Source organism: Apus apus, chromosome Z (assembly GCF_020740795.1).
Source record: "Apus apus isolate bApuApu2 chromosome Z, bApuApu2.pri.cur, whole genome shotgun sequence".
Lineage (NCBI taxonomy): Eukaryota > Metazoa > Chordata > Aves > Apodiformes > Apodidae > Apus > Apus apus.
This window is the reverse complement of record NC_067312.1, coordinates 36,641,938-36,656,769: the sequence shown is the minus strand read 5'-3', so window position 1 is coordinate 36,656,769 and position 14,832 is coordinate 36,641,938. Positions and strand designations below refer to the sequence as shown.

The window sequence follows — 14,832 nt, the reverse complement described above, 5'->3', positions numbered from 1 at the left end:
TGTGGTGTGGTCAACACAGTGGAGAAGGGAGGCCATACAGAGGGACCTTGGGAAGTGGGCCAATGTCAACTTCATGAAGTCCAACAAGGTCAAGTGCAAGGTCCTGCACCTTGGCTGGGGCAATCCCAAGCACAATTACAGGTTGGGCAGAGAATGGATTGAGAATAGTCCTCAGGAAAAGGACTTGTAGGTACTGGATGATGAGAAGCTCAACATGAGCCAGCAATGTGTGCTTGCAGTTCAGAAAGCCAACTGTATCATGGGCTGCATTGAAAGTGTGGTCAGCAGCAGAAAGGAGGTGATTCTCCTCCTCTACTCTGCTCTCATGAGTCTCCACCTGGAAGAGTACTGCGTCCAGTTCTGGAGGCCCCAATACAGGAACATATGGAGCTCCTGGAGCAAGTCTAGAGGAGGGCCACAAAGACAATCAGAGGACTGGAGCACCTCTCCTACAAAGACATGCGAAGACAGTTGGGATTATTCAGTCTGGAAAAGAGAAGGCTCCAGGGAGACCTTATAGTGGCCTTCTAGTTCCTGAAGAGGGCCTACAGAAAAGCTGGGGAGGGACTTTTTGCAAGGGCATGTAGTGAGAGGACAATGGGTAACCATTTTAACTGGAAGAGGAGAGATTTAGGTGAGACATTAGGAAGAAATTCTTCAGACTGAGGGTGCTGAGACACTGGAACACGTTGCCCAGGGAAGCTGTGGATGTCCTCTCTCTGGAAGTGTTCAAGCCCAGGTTGGATGGGGCTCTGAGCAACCTGGTTAGTGGGAGTTGTCCCTGCCCATGCAGTGGGGTTGGAACTAGATGAAGACTGTGTCCACCAGATCTGACTATAGTTTTATTGTTTCCCTATGGCTATTTTCCGAAGTTCACATAATCAGACTAATACTATCAGGCATCACCTAAGTGAGCCAAATCCAGTTCAACATATCCTTAAACATGTTTTCTACTCAAATAAAAACATATTTTACCTTTTTTAAAAAAATGCACTCCCAGCCCCCAAAGAACACAAAACAATGCCTCTTCAAAGGGATTTCCCAGAAGGGTGTAATTTAGCACTAAAATATTTCATTCAAGCTGTTGAAAGACCATTAAAGAACGGATGTCCTCTAGAGGCTCATAATCCTCTAATAATGGTAATAGATCTTGTGCAACTATTCATCAGTGACCTCTCAAGTCAGATGACTTCATTTCTTTCCCTTGCAGCACAGCTGGTTTCACGCTGAGTGCAAGAACACTTTTTGCACAGTAAAAAAATTTATATGATTAGAAGAACTACTTTAAGTCTTTCATGAACAGCATGCGTCAGTGCAGCCTCTGAAGTGATTTAAGACAGCCTAAGAGCTCACGAATTACTCTGAATTAATCAGCCTTTTAAAAAAGATTTCTGGATGTTCTTCCATAGTATTTCAGACCATTACTCCAAAATGCCTCATCTAAAACCAGATCTACTATAATCCCTGATCTTGAACCATAAGAAGGCTTTTAGTCCGTAGGGAAGAAGGAGGTGCTTACACATAAGTCCTCTGTAGACTCTCTTCACAAAAAGCATAAGAAAAAGCTAAAATAAAGCATAATCAGAACAATGTTTGCAAAATCAATTATGGTAATTATTTTTAAACCTAGCATGATTTTTAAATGTTCAATTAATTTACTGTAGAGACATCAGACTCCTTATAAAAGCAACATTTAGTGTGGAAATAGGAGATCTTGTTTGCAAACACCCTCTTGATGAGTTTTAATAAACATGAAAGAAATGAGGGTGGCATTCCCAATGCATATTGTCTCTTTCTGACCCTGTCTTGTTTTGAAATACAGTTCTTGAATTCAGACCGTGCATGGCAATCACCTGTGGCTTTTCAGCTCAATATCCACAGCTACAACCACTAATGATGTAAACCACAAAGTAATGGAATTTCACTAGCAGTAGAATTAGTAATTATCTTGATTGCTTAAAAATGAAAAACACAAAAGGGCACCACACAATTCTTTTTATGCTATGGCCTTCACCATGGCACCTCAGCACTTCTGTATACTCTGCTATCATACAGGTAGTCCACAGCTAGGCTGTAAGGTTTGCTCTGTCGAAATTTTATTTACCTCTTGTAAGGCTAAGCCCTGGGGTCTGCTACTCCAAGCTTACTTAGAATGAATCAATGACGTGATATCTGGAATGTACCTGTTATTTACTCGGTTAGACTTCATTTCCATTACAAACACCTGGGTGTAAATTTGGTGTTCAAATGCCACTAACATCAAAGAAACAGATTCAAATTAACATAGGTGACTGCTTAAAAATAAACTTGGGATTAACAGCTATTTTTTGTTCTCTTCTTTCCATACCCAACCTCTGACTTCTACTTTCCTTCAGAGAAGCCTTCTAATTACTGTGCTGCACACCACCTTCCACTGCATCTGTCAGGAAGTACCCTATGAAACTGAAGACTTAAAATGTTTAACAAGTTTGTTGTGATGAGCTTCTCACTTTCTGAAGTTAAAGGGGATTCCAATAACTGTTTTACAACTTACTTTCCCCATCTTTTACAAAGCACCATTTATTTATGTGGAACTGAATAAAGCAGAACCAATTAAAGCAATTCCCAAAGTGCAGCTTTTCCATCAGTATGTTACTGTTGTTGACATCACACTGCCCATTGGCTATATTAAAGTAATTGCTTATTTCCCCCATTCATGAGTTTCAATGCTTTCTCTCCCTGTACTAACTACTTGAACTGCAAGAGAAAGTTCTAGGTATTCTTCCTGCCTTAGAGAGAGCAATGAGACTACTAGAAACAGTGAAAATCCTTCAGTGCAGCACTGTGCCACCCTGTAATAATCTCTGTGGACTCACTAAGCAGACTCAGAACTAAAATAACTTGTCAGGGTCAAGACAGATGCCAGGTGATCGCAGTTCACCTGAGCCAGACAGTAAGTCCCAGTTTTAAAGAATTATTTAAAGCACTGGAATAAAACATGTAATTTAAAAGACAGCAATGCATTAGATACTGCTAAGTGCAGAATATTCAGATGCCCTTGGCTGCACTTAATTAAGAACTGAGAGGGAAAATATTACCTTAATTAAGCAGAGTATTCCTCTCACATTCAATTTCCAAATAGGACCCAGAAGTAATATGCCTACTGTATTACTAATTATATTGAATGCTCTAGGCAATACTACTAAAAAGACATCTGAATACTTTGCATATTTTGTGCCCATCGTAATTTAGAAGACTAAAAGCTCATCATTCACAATCCCTATTAGTGAAGTTGTCAGGGTTGGAAGGGACCTCTGAAGATCATCTCATTCAACCACCCTGCCTGAGCAGGATCACCTAGAGCAGATCACAGAAGAATGGGTCCAGAAAGGATTTGAATGCCTCCAAGGAAGGAGACTCCACAACCTCTGTTGGACAGGCTGTTCCAGTGCTCTGTCAGCCTCACAGTAAAGAAGCTTCTCTTTATGTTTAAGCTGAACCTCCTATGCTCCAGCTTCTGCCTACTGGCCCATGTTCTATCATTGAACACTGTAGGAAAGAGAGTGGACCCATCTTTCTGACACACACCCTTTAGATATTTATGAGAGTTTATGAGACCCTGCTCAGTCTCATCTTCTTCAGGCTGAACAGACCCAGCTCTCTCAGCCTTTCCTCACAGGCCAGATGCTCCACTGTGCTTATAATCTTTGTGGCCCTGTGCTGGACTCTTTACAGTAGTGCTTTATCCTTTAAGAACTGGGGAGCCCAGAAATGAATGCAGTACTCCAGACACAGCCTCACCAGGGCAGAACAGAGGGGGAGGATAACGTCCCTTGACCTGCTGGCCACACTCTTTGTGATACACCTCGGGATGCCACTGGCCTTCTTGGCTGCAAGGGCACATTGTTGGCTCATGGTCAGCCTGTTGTCCACCAGGACCCTGAGGTCCTTTTCCCCAGAGCTGCTCTCCAGCAGGTCAGCTCCCAACCTCTACTGATACATGGAACTGTTCCTCCCCAGATGCAGTACTTTACACTTGCCCTTGTGGAATTTCAGAGTTCAGGCCATTCTGCTCAGGTGCTGTAGAACTTTTGTAATATTTTTTTTCCAATGAGTTCAGAGATTTTATTCATTACTATCAAACATTACTATTTTTAACAACTATATCAAATAGATAACAAAGCATTATGCCTTTCCTCTTTCTAGAATATGCCTCTGATTCATCATACAACTCAAAGACCTATTCCAGTAAACCAAATTTGAGACAGTCTACAGACAAAACCAGAAAATTCACCATAAAAAGTCTGGAATTATCTTGGTGTTTTTTGAACAGCTAGCTAGTCACAAGAAGAAAACTGCCTTTCTTGAAGCAGTTTGCATCAAAATAGATGAAAAGTTTCCCTGTACAGGGCAGTTATATGTGTACTGCAGCTGTCACAACATGTAGCCTTAACTTACCTACCCTCTTCCCAGAGTATAATCAATTCACTTACAAAGCCAGGGGCCTCTATGCATGGTTACAGGGTATTTAGTGGATCTGTCAATCTGCTCACAGTTGGGGTATACTACTCATACTAGCTGTGAATGCTGACATACAGAAAGAGATTTTCATGAAGAAACTAAGCTAAAGAAGAGATACTCCGGTGGTTCTACATCAGCTCAGCTTGGCTTTTACACACATGCAATTCATCTTGCTTATTCTTGTCCTTTGAACACAATTAGGCGCTTCCCACCTTAAGTGAAGTTTTAATAATTACCTTCCCCCAAAAATCTAGGTCAACAAAGCATCTGTAAGCTACCTTAAGCTTTGTGCTTTCCCTCAAAAACCTGTCTATTGCAGATACAAGAGAAAATACAACTGGAAGTCTGACTTCTGGCTTACGATCCTATCATTGTGGTTGGATTACAATTTTCGTTACCTCTGAGATCTACATTCTTCCCTTTCCCACTGATTAGCTCTACACCTTTCCTCTCAACCTGATTAGATCCACACCTTTCCTCTCAAATAGCAAGTAAGAAACAAGAAGCGTTATCATCCTATTCCTAACATGCCTGCTTATTGCAGGATTCCTTTTTGTTTCCTGGAGATAAGACACGGAAATGGCTTACTTTTATGCTACCAGGTTTCCAATTTGTACTTATATAATATGGTCAATATTTCATGCATCTAAAGCTTTGTACCCACCACAATAAGTAAATTTTTTAGTATGGGCTAAAATAGCATATGGTAAGGCCACATCCATTTTAGAATTGGTCAAAAAAAGTCTTAACTCCCGATGGACTTCATACAATGCTTACCTCAAATCCTTTATAGTCCATATAGCCCAAACCCCCAGACCTCTAAGGATGATACTCATGAATGAAACATTTCTTAACAGAAACCTTAGCATTGTCAGTAATGTAGAAAACTTTTTTCTAGCTGTCAATTAGATGACCAATATAAATCTATATCCTGAGTTCAGAAGACTAACCTTTACTTTTAGAAACAAAATTCAAATGTATTGTTTCCTTTAGCTTTCAACAAAGAAAATACGGGGGGGGGGGGGTGTGGTTTTTTTATATGCTAACTTAAAAAGCATAAAGCCACTTGTTAAGAAAGGCTTACAAATGCCCAAGGCTTCCTCTTTTTTCAAAACAGTTAAGTAACAACTTCCTGAACGGATCATGCTAATTTCAAAAATATTAAAGCATGGCATTATACCTGCTGATCAGCAGCAATACCACCATTTGGTAAATGGCTTTCCTAGCACAGTTTTTTTTGGAGTTTCACCATGTGAGGAAAAGTAACCTACAAACTACTAGTGTAATATTTATTTATTTCATCCTGACACAGACCACCAGAGCCTTTGTGATCCGGTATTTTTCACTATAAGGTTTTAACAACACACAGCATTGGTATCTTAAATTAAACAGAGTGACAACAAGCAGGTGACAAATAAAGGGAAGCCAAACACTGTATGAAGCAGGAAAAGCAATTTCAAGTGTGCTCCTGCCACAGTTATCTGAGAAAGTATCTTTTGCTCTGAAAAGAGTAGTGTGAGGTTATGTGTTGTCTGCATGTTTTGCTATGCTGGCTTTTTTTGTTTTTTAACTTTCCCATTTTGTGGTTTTTAGCATCCCCTAGGAGAGATACAAGACTGCAACAGAATGGGAGAAATTTTATTCTATAGTTTTATGAGAAGGAATTCATCCATGTGCAAGAAAACGGCAGCCATTCTTAGAAAACAAGAAAGAACTACTAAGTGGACAAAGTAAGAATGGGAAAAAGATATCCTGAAAAGAACAAAAAGCACTTAATTATGCATATGTCCACCAGATGCCTAACTCTGAGGAGTAAGTTCTACCAGCTCAGTATTTCTACTGATGCAAGACTTTCAAAATCCCAAACAGTTGTTCTACATGCAATTCAACAAGGAGTATACCAAGGACATAGAATAAATACTTCAAAAAGAACTATGGAGGAATTAGATCCTGTTCTTAGTTTGAACTGTAAGTAAGCTGTGTAGCCTTGCAGGTTCTTCCTAAAGCAATTATCAACACTGCAGTTCAGGCTTTGTATAGACATTCTCATCTTGAGTATGCAATCACCTCTGTACTCAGTAAAATTAAAAACAATACTAACTAACATTAGTAAAATGACAGCAGGAAGCACAGGACAAAACATGAACTTCCAAATAAAATTAAATAAGCAAACAACAGTTCCCTATTTAATTAACATATGACAGGCAAGTATGTAATATAACTGTAAATTGCCCAGTATTTTTTTTCAGTTAAACTGATGGCTACATGAGATCAGAAGTGTACTACAGATACACTGCAGACAGTTCATGTTGGCTGCACTCTACAGTTTAGTTTGCCATTTTCTCTTCACTGCTATACTCTTTCCTATATCCTGCATCCATATCTACTCCACTTTGGTATATTGTGCCCAGCTCTTCAGACAGACAGATTCAGATCAGATATAATCAAGACATTTTTTACAAGGAGAGTGATGAAAACACTGGAACATCATGCCCAAGAGGTGGTACAAGCCCCACCACTGGAAACATTCAAGGTCAGGCTGGACAGAGCTTTGAGCAACCTGATCTAGTTTAAGATGTCCCTGCTCATTGCAGAGGCGTTGGACTAGATGACTTCTAAAGATCCCTTTCAGAACAAAGCATTCTACGATTCTTCCAGACAAAAAAAAAACAACAAACCAAAACAATTATATACTACAGATGTAACAATAAAAAAAAAAACTTTTAAGACAACAAAATCTCTCCTGTTTTATTAGTCCCTCTATTCTATACATTCTTCCATGCCCATGTTAACACTCACAGTCCAGATCAGTACTTACAGAGCAAAACTCTGCAACTTTCTCCAGATTGAAAATTGAATGTTTTCAATTTGTTATTGCATGTCTGGAGTTAGAATTACTTTTTTCACATGCCACCCAAAAACCCGGAGCCTTATCTTTAACACAGAAGTTAACAAATATCAAGTGTATAGAGACAGAAAACAAAACCCCTGAAACTAGCATCATATAACTCCAGAAATACATAGTAACTGATCCCCACAAAACCTAATAGCAATGAAAAGTACGACTGAATACAATGCTAGAATAACAATAGTTAAAATGCAAAAGGTTCAAACTGAGAAAAAAAAAAAAATCACATGCTCCCAAATATGTATGCAAGTGTATTATGAAACACACCCAAAATAAGAGAACGGCAAAACAAAAGGCCAGCCTGAAAGAGATATAAGAGACATAAAAGGTTAACAGCAGGCAACCCACATCAGATGAAGCTGTGACCTGGTTTAAAAACTTACCTGGCTTAAGAAATACAGTTATCTCCAAAAGCACTGTATCATGGGCCTGGTTTAGCACAGCAATTCAGAATGTGTTCAACAGCAGTCACATACTGGACTGCTTCCCTCAATTGGAACTACAGTGCTCAGTACCATAAGTCACCAAGTACATATTCTGGAAGCTGTCTCTTTTTCCAACTCTTGTGCTGCAGTGTATGACTACTCTTTGAGACACAGAGCCATTAAGAAAAACCTGAAGCAAATAAAGCTTGTCTTTATGGCACATCTGAAATTTGAAAAAACACTTCTCCCTTCCCTATTTCTTCTATTTTACAAAGATACCGCCTCCTGCAATACCTATTAATGCTTCTAGGTATCTCCACTTCTCTTTCCAAGTTATGTAGATACACATACAGAGCATACAGATGAGCATAATTCCAGCTTGAATTCAGTACTGAAGCAGACAAAGACTATGCACTTACTTTTAAGAAGCAAGAATACAGATATTATAAAGGACTCAGCAGTCTTCCAGGAACCACAAAAGAACATGGAGAATACTTTATGAAGTCACCAAAAGTCAAAAATGCTTGGGAGCCTATTTTCAACTTCCTCATGTTTTATTGTCGTACTTATTAGATAATATCAACAAATCAGTCAGCCCTTTTTCCTAAGTTTAAACAACTTAAAAATACTCCAAAATAGAGACCTAATACATATTTTGCTGTAAACGACACATAACAGGTGAGTTTCAGACAGCACTAGGTATATGCATGTGCTGCATATGTGTGTGTCTATGGGCAAGACAACAACAGCGCTGCCTACAGGGGGGCAAGGGGATCCCAGACAGTTGGGATGTGTGTAGGATTGCCTGATGTGTCCCTCTGAAGGATGGAGAAACAGTCTGCACCAGCATCTGCAGTGGAGCTGCGACTTCAGAGGCTCATCTGTTCAGATGCCAGCAACTGGTGAGAGTCGGGAGAGAGAGGCTGGGATCCAGGTGCACCTACTGTGCACACTGACAGTCTATGCCCCATTGCTGGCAGGATCTATACTATATTTGTCATACAAACCCATATATTGTACATATACTCCCACTAGTAAATATCCATCCTGCTCAGCCAGAAAGCAGAACAGGATGAGGCCTCTGGTGCTGTTTTGTGTTCTTGTGAGTGCTCTGTGTGTCTGTGTATAAGCACATGCATGGGGTGTACACGTGTGCTACACATGCATGTGCCTACTGGGAATACAGGTATGGTCTTGCCACTCGGAGCTGGAGTAATGAAGCAGTGGCAGCCCTTTCTCAGACAGCAAAATCCAGAAGAATTCCTGTAACAAACTCCACTATCAGTAACTTCTTACCTGAGAACAATCAGCCTTTGCTACTTCCGTAGTAGTCTGGAGTACATCACGAAGACTGTCTCCATTTTCTTGGATCACTAGATAAGCCAGCAGAAGAAAAACATGCACAGGGACTTCAGTGGTTACAGACAGCAGTGATTTCACTGAAGATAACCAGTTAGTAACTGCAGACTTCTCCTTCATGAGCTCTACGATCTTCCAGGTTGTATACAATGAGCTGTAAGAGCTGGTTATGGGGAAAAGGAGTTTGTAGGACACCTGAGAACAAGTGAAACAAAGAAAATTCTCAATCAAACAAATACGGTACCATGAAAGAAGAAAAAACCCAACACCCCAACCATAACTAATCCAGCTCTGTCACCCAAAACAACTGTATTTTTTAGTGTGCCAATGCAATAAATGTAAAGAATAAGTTACATTTATTTAGATTCTATCTAAATATTAGACTAGAATAAATATGATACATTTACACTCCTTTACGTGAATTCTTGCTCTAAGAATGTGCACTGTGAATAGGTTGGTAAATCCCTCTTCAAGAGTTCCCTCTTTATTTGGCATCCATCATTCCTGTTCCTGCTAGTAACTGCAGTGCTACTTTCTCACTAAAATGGACACAATAAAACTGGAGTACACTAAGAGCTTCCATTCCTGACAAGGACAGATAAATGACAAAAGTGTAAGTATCATCCACATTATTTTAAGGAAATTCTCTTAACTTTTGATAGTACTTCATAAAACAACATGGTTTAAGTTAAATGAAAAATTTCAAGTTGGATTAACTGTTTCACTTCTCAGAACAAAATGTTCTATAGATGCAGTCATGGAAGATAACATTTAGAAGCAGAAAATTAACAAAATACAAATGAGGAATCCTTCTAATTCAGGTTTGTATATATGCAAAAGTATATGTATTTTAAAGCTTCTGCATCTTAAGATGGAAGTTCAAAGTTTTTCATTACAACAAAAAAAGCTTAATCCAAGAGAAACCATCTTCTTCCTACTAATTCCTTGTTTCCTTAGAAAATGCAATATTTTCAGAAATGTTCTTCCATTCTCAACAGTAGTTGGCAGGTAGTAACTGGATTAAGAACATTTTTATAAAACTCTGGTGAAGAAAGTATTTGAAAAGAGGTCTCCAAAGGAACATTTAAAATGGAATTCAGACTCCAAAGCCCACTCACTTTTAAATTAGCAGGGAAAAAGATTTTGAGAGGCAAAAGCTCTTCTCCATAAAACTGCTGAATTTAATTTTAATAATAATGTTCAAAGCAATGTAAATTTATTTTGGCTAATGGAAGGTAGAAAGACCCTGTACTTTAGATGACCTTTTAAAAATAACATTTAAATTAGCTTATTCCATTACTTATGCATTACAGCAACACCATCCCTCTGGTTGGCATGATCCCTTGGGAATCAAAAATATCTTCTGGATACAGTTGTGAAACTGCTATTTATTGATAAAGGAATTCAAACTTTATCCAAGGACAGACAGTGGGCTAAGAAAAGCTTCAGGATCTGTAAGTTGCACTGTTTAGTTGCCTCAGCCTACAAGATCGTAGGACTTGAAGTCAAACTCACACAACTACAGTTTTCTCTTGTATTTTTTTTAAATGCCTGGAAAAAGCTGCTAAAAGCTGCTAAAAGCTGCTCAGCCTACAAGATCGTAGGACTTGAAGTCAAACTCACACAACTACAGTTTTCTCTTGTATTTTTTTTAAATGCCTGGAAAAAGCTGCTAAAATTGGTAGAGCCTGAAATACTACATTGATACTTCCTATTTCACATTGCTTACTCAAATGTTTTGCCACACAACTGTATTCACTCCCTCTCCTTTTATTTCAGCTGCACAAAAACAAGCTATCACCAGTTTTTACCTTAATCCTGCATAACATTCAAGCATCCCATACCTGTCACAAAAGAAGGAAAAAACCTTTTATCTTTACCAATTCCTTTTTATCCTTCACACCCTCCTCTTGCAATATTCCCAAGAGATTTACAGCCAGCTGATGCCTAGTAGTCCCACAATCATCCTCTGATAGGCAATCCCCAACTGTTGTAGAAGATAAGATCTGTAGCACAGGCATCATCAAAATAAGGGCTGTGGTTGAGATGTTCTGTGTTTCTGAACAGGAAAGGAGCTTGTAGGCTATTTAAGACAAGGTAGACAACATCCAAAGATCAAGTAGGGAAGAAAGAATTAACATGACTTATAATTTTAGGCATGACACAAACACTTGCAGGAAACATTCTTGTCAAGCAACAGTCCCCAGAATTATAGTATATGCATACTTGAGTTAAAGTACAGAAGATTTTTTTGGTAAAGCTCCAATTCTATTTAGAGACCCATACATTACTGTTATTTACATCTAAGTACCTGATGGCAGCAAGAAGTACAAGAATGAAATGTTGCGTAGACTTTGCTTTTACTGGAATAACTCCACTAATCAAAACTGGTAAGTCAAAAGCTCAGTTGAACATTGCAATGACTGTCAGGCCAACTCTCTTAAGATCTATCAAATGAAACCATTCAGGATGCATATTCTCAATGGAGAATATCCTGTTGTTGACTCAAAAATGAAGCAGATAAGCTCACAGATAGCAAGCTCAAAATACAGTAACATTCATGGAAAAAGTCAGCATAGCAGGCAAGTTTATTGCTGTTAGAGCAAGTGTTACTTTTAAATTAATGGAAAAAAACGTTCATAAAAAAAGCCCAATACACTTCACCACCCAACACAACTTCAGGGGAACACAGCGCTGATTTTCATAAACATGAAGAAACAAGGACACAATCTCAAAAGTGTGGCTTCCTCTTTCAAAAGAAGAGCTTTACCTAGACTCAATACAGACTTTTGCTGACTTTCTGGTGTTTGAAGCAGTAGAACTGCTAGCCCAATTATACACTGTTCCACAGGAAATACCTACAAGGAAAAGAGAAGGGGGTTTCAGTCTTTGTTATTTTTCAGTGGCATTAAAAAGTACAAATGGGCAACAACCAAAATTCTACATAGTTTCTTCATGAATTGTAGTGAGCACATACACAGTGACACAGCATATACAATAAGGACTGTGAATGGTCTAAAAATACTAGTTTAACTTATTAACTACAACATTTTGTTACTTTGTTAAGCCCCTTTTAGCTCAATTTAAACCAACTCCCATACTAAAAGGTTAATGACTATATAAAGAACCAGTTATGGTTTTGCCTTCTGAAGGTCTTCAACCAAGGAAAAAATAATCAGCAGTTTTTGAAAGAACACTGGTCACTTGCATATGAATGCCATATATCAGTGTCTCTAAAAACTGTCCTAAATATGACATTCTTCACTTTTAGTAAAACAATTTCTTTTTTTTCTCTGAAGTCCTACCTCTTTTAAAAGATCAAAGTTGTCCTCTATTAAAGAGATCAAAGACGAGTATTCTCCCGTTACATTTAAACACACTTCACAGAAGCATAACAGCTGCAGACAAAACTGGGATAACTGATTTTTCCAAAACACGGGATAGCGCAGAAAGCTGAGGAATAGCTCTTGCAGAAAACACGAGGCTTCTGTAACTTGCAGTAAATCTTTGAGCTGTAGAGGTAGTTAAAAATTAAAACTAAAATACATTCTGGTTTAGTTCCCCTTCCCTATCTATGAAAAAATCCCCAAGTTTAGAATTAGCTCTATTCACTCTGCAATGTTTCCATTGCAAATATTATTAAGACCTTGAAGCAACACACTTATAAACAACCCAGGAATTTCTTACCCAGCTTCCCTGAAAAAACAATTGTAGTCTAATGCTTTGAAATAAAACTAGAAATGTGTGAAAGAATAAAAAAGATTTCTTGGTAGCTGATGAGAAAAATCCCTTTTTCCTCAAAAGCAATAGCAAATTAATTCAGCTCTCAGGGGTGTCTCAACAACATAGAGCAAATTGTGTGGGGTATTTGATATAACATGTAAATATGTTTGTAACAGAAACATTATGCTCTAGGATAACTTCTCTGTAATGCAATCAAGACTTTAAAACATCTCAAAAGAGAAAGATAGTGATCTTATCTGCTTCTAGAGCACCATGTAATATAGCTGTTACTAAAATTAAAAGCTGAAGTGCAATACCCAAAAGTATCTCTGTACTTGGAAGTCACATAAAGAGGTTTCAAGAAGCAGGCTGCCCCAGACAGACAAATGTTCCAATCCACACTCTGGAGCCAACAGTAAGGATAATATTCCAGTTTTTAATCCCTTGGAACAAATTCTGTGAATAACACGCTCTAAACAGAAGCCTCACATGCGCAGAATTTTACAGCAGAAAAGTCTGTTGGGTGACAAGCTGTACTTTTGACAGTTGATACTGTCAGGCTAAATGACTAGGAAGCATTTAAGCATTGCATACAATACGGACTAAAATCAGACTAAGCTTAAAGGAAGGATAAGAAGAACCTGAGATTCAGAGAAAAAAAGAAGGAATTACAGGTTATAAAGCATTCCATCACACAGGCTTCTTGAAGTAAGTATTTTCCCTTTCAATTGTGAAATTTGTATCTCAGGCATAATAAAACCTTTCAAATATTAGCCCAAGTTCTAAAAAATGCAAGTGATTTCTAGTAAAAAAATATAAAGTGGCAACAAGCATGGAGGAAAGAAAAGTTTGTAACTAGTTTTGTAAGTCTTCTTCAGTGCTATTTTTATTGCTAAATGTGACCAAGTCAGAAGCTCGGTCACACATTCAGGACACAATGCTATACTGAAGTCCAGGTAGAATCAAGGCAAAAACAGAAGTGTTCCCATGACTAGAAAAAGTCAGCATGCACCTGTCATCATGAAGCATAGACCTGAACCAAGATAAATGTGTATAATACAAACTATTAGTCCAAAAGCCTAAAAAAGTAGCTACTAGTAGAAACTAAGACTTTACTAGTAAAACTCCTCAGGAGGAAGATGCTACCAAACACCCTCATATCAAGCCTATTTAGCTGTACATTATTATTATTAACCAAGCCCTCTCTATGGCAATAATATGATAGCACCTCATGTTTGACTGAACATTTTGGAAACCAAGTTGTTACTCTAATCTTAAAGAGGAAATAAAGATACATAGTTACAAAAAAGTTTAACCAATGTCACAGTAAAGCATGAGGTGAAGCTAAACTATTAACAGCCTAGACACCTAAACAAAAGGGACAAAAACATTAAATCCCTAGCCCCTAGCAAGTGTTACTGTGCAACTGTCCTGGTAAACATGTTTCAATTTATACCTTACCAGACATACCAACTCTCAACAACTTAAAAGTTTTACCTTCTCCCAGAAAGAGCCAGTTTGTTAGATTTTTGTACTATCAACAAAACAGGTCTACAGGAAATGGAAGAGTATGATCTACTTGCAAATTTCAAAGGCAGTAAAAACAATAATACTATGATTGCTTTGATAGCATTTATTTGTCAAAGGTGGGGTGAAGCAACAGCTGTACCTGAAGGTGTGGAATCAAATCATACAGAAGTTGAAGAGTCTGGCATTCCATCACACAGGGTGCATCTTTGTGCTTTGGACAATGAGGCTGAAGTAGGATCTTAAGTAAACCCATTCGCAACTGAGCATATTCCCGTAACTGAGATGGTTCACAATACAGGTATCTTAGAAATGCAGTCATTATGCCAACACACGAATGCTGCGCCCTGCAGTTCAAGAAATAAGTTTGGCAAGACTGATTTCAACTTA

The 14,832-nt window shown here is 38.4% G+C and overlaps 1 protein-coding gene across 1 annotated transcript in view; it reads right to left on the bottom strand.

Annotated features, from left to right (window-relative positions):
• The window catches only part of FOCAD (focadhesin), a 97,804-nt gene that overhangs the window by 61,154 nt on the left and 21,818 nt on the right, over positions 1-14,832 (bottom strand). Inside the window, exons 7-11 of the mRNA XM_051642575.1 lie at positions 14,585-14,789; positions 12,498-12,704; positions 11,963-12,050; positions 11,073-11,275; positions 9,130-9,387 (exon numbers count right to left, since the gene is read on the bottom strand). Of these exons, the coding sequence (XP_051498535.1) occupies positions 9,130-9,387; positions 11,073-11,275; positions 11,963-12,050; positions 12,498-12,704; positions 14,585-14,789 (961 nt within the window). The remainder of the gene's footprint in view (positions 1-9,129; positions 9,388-11,072; positions 11,276-11,962; positions 12,051-12,497; positions 12,705-14,584; positions 14,790-14,832) is intronic.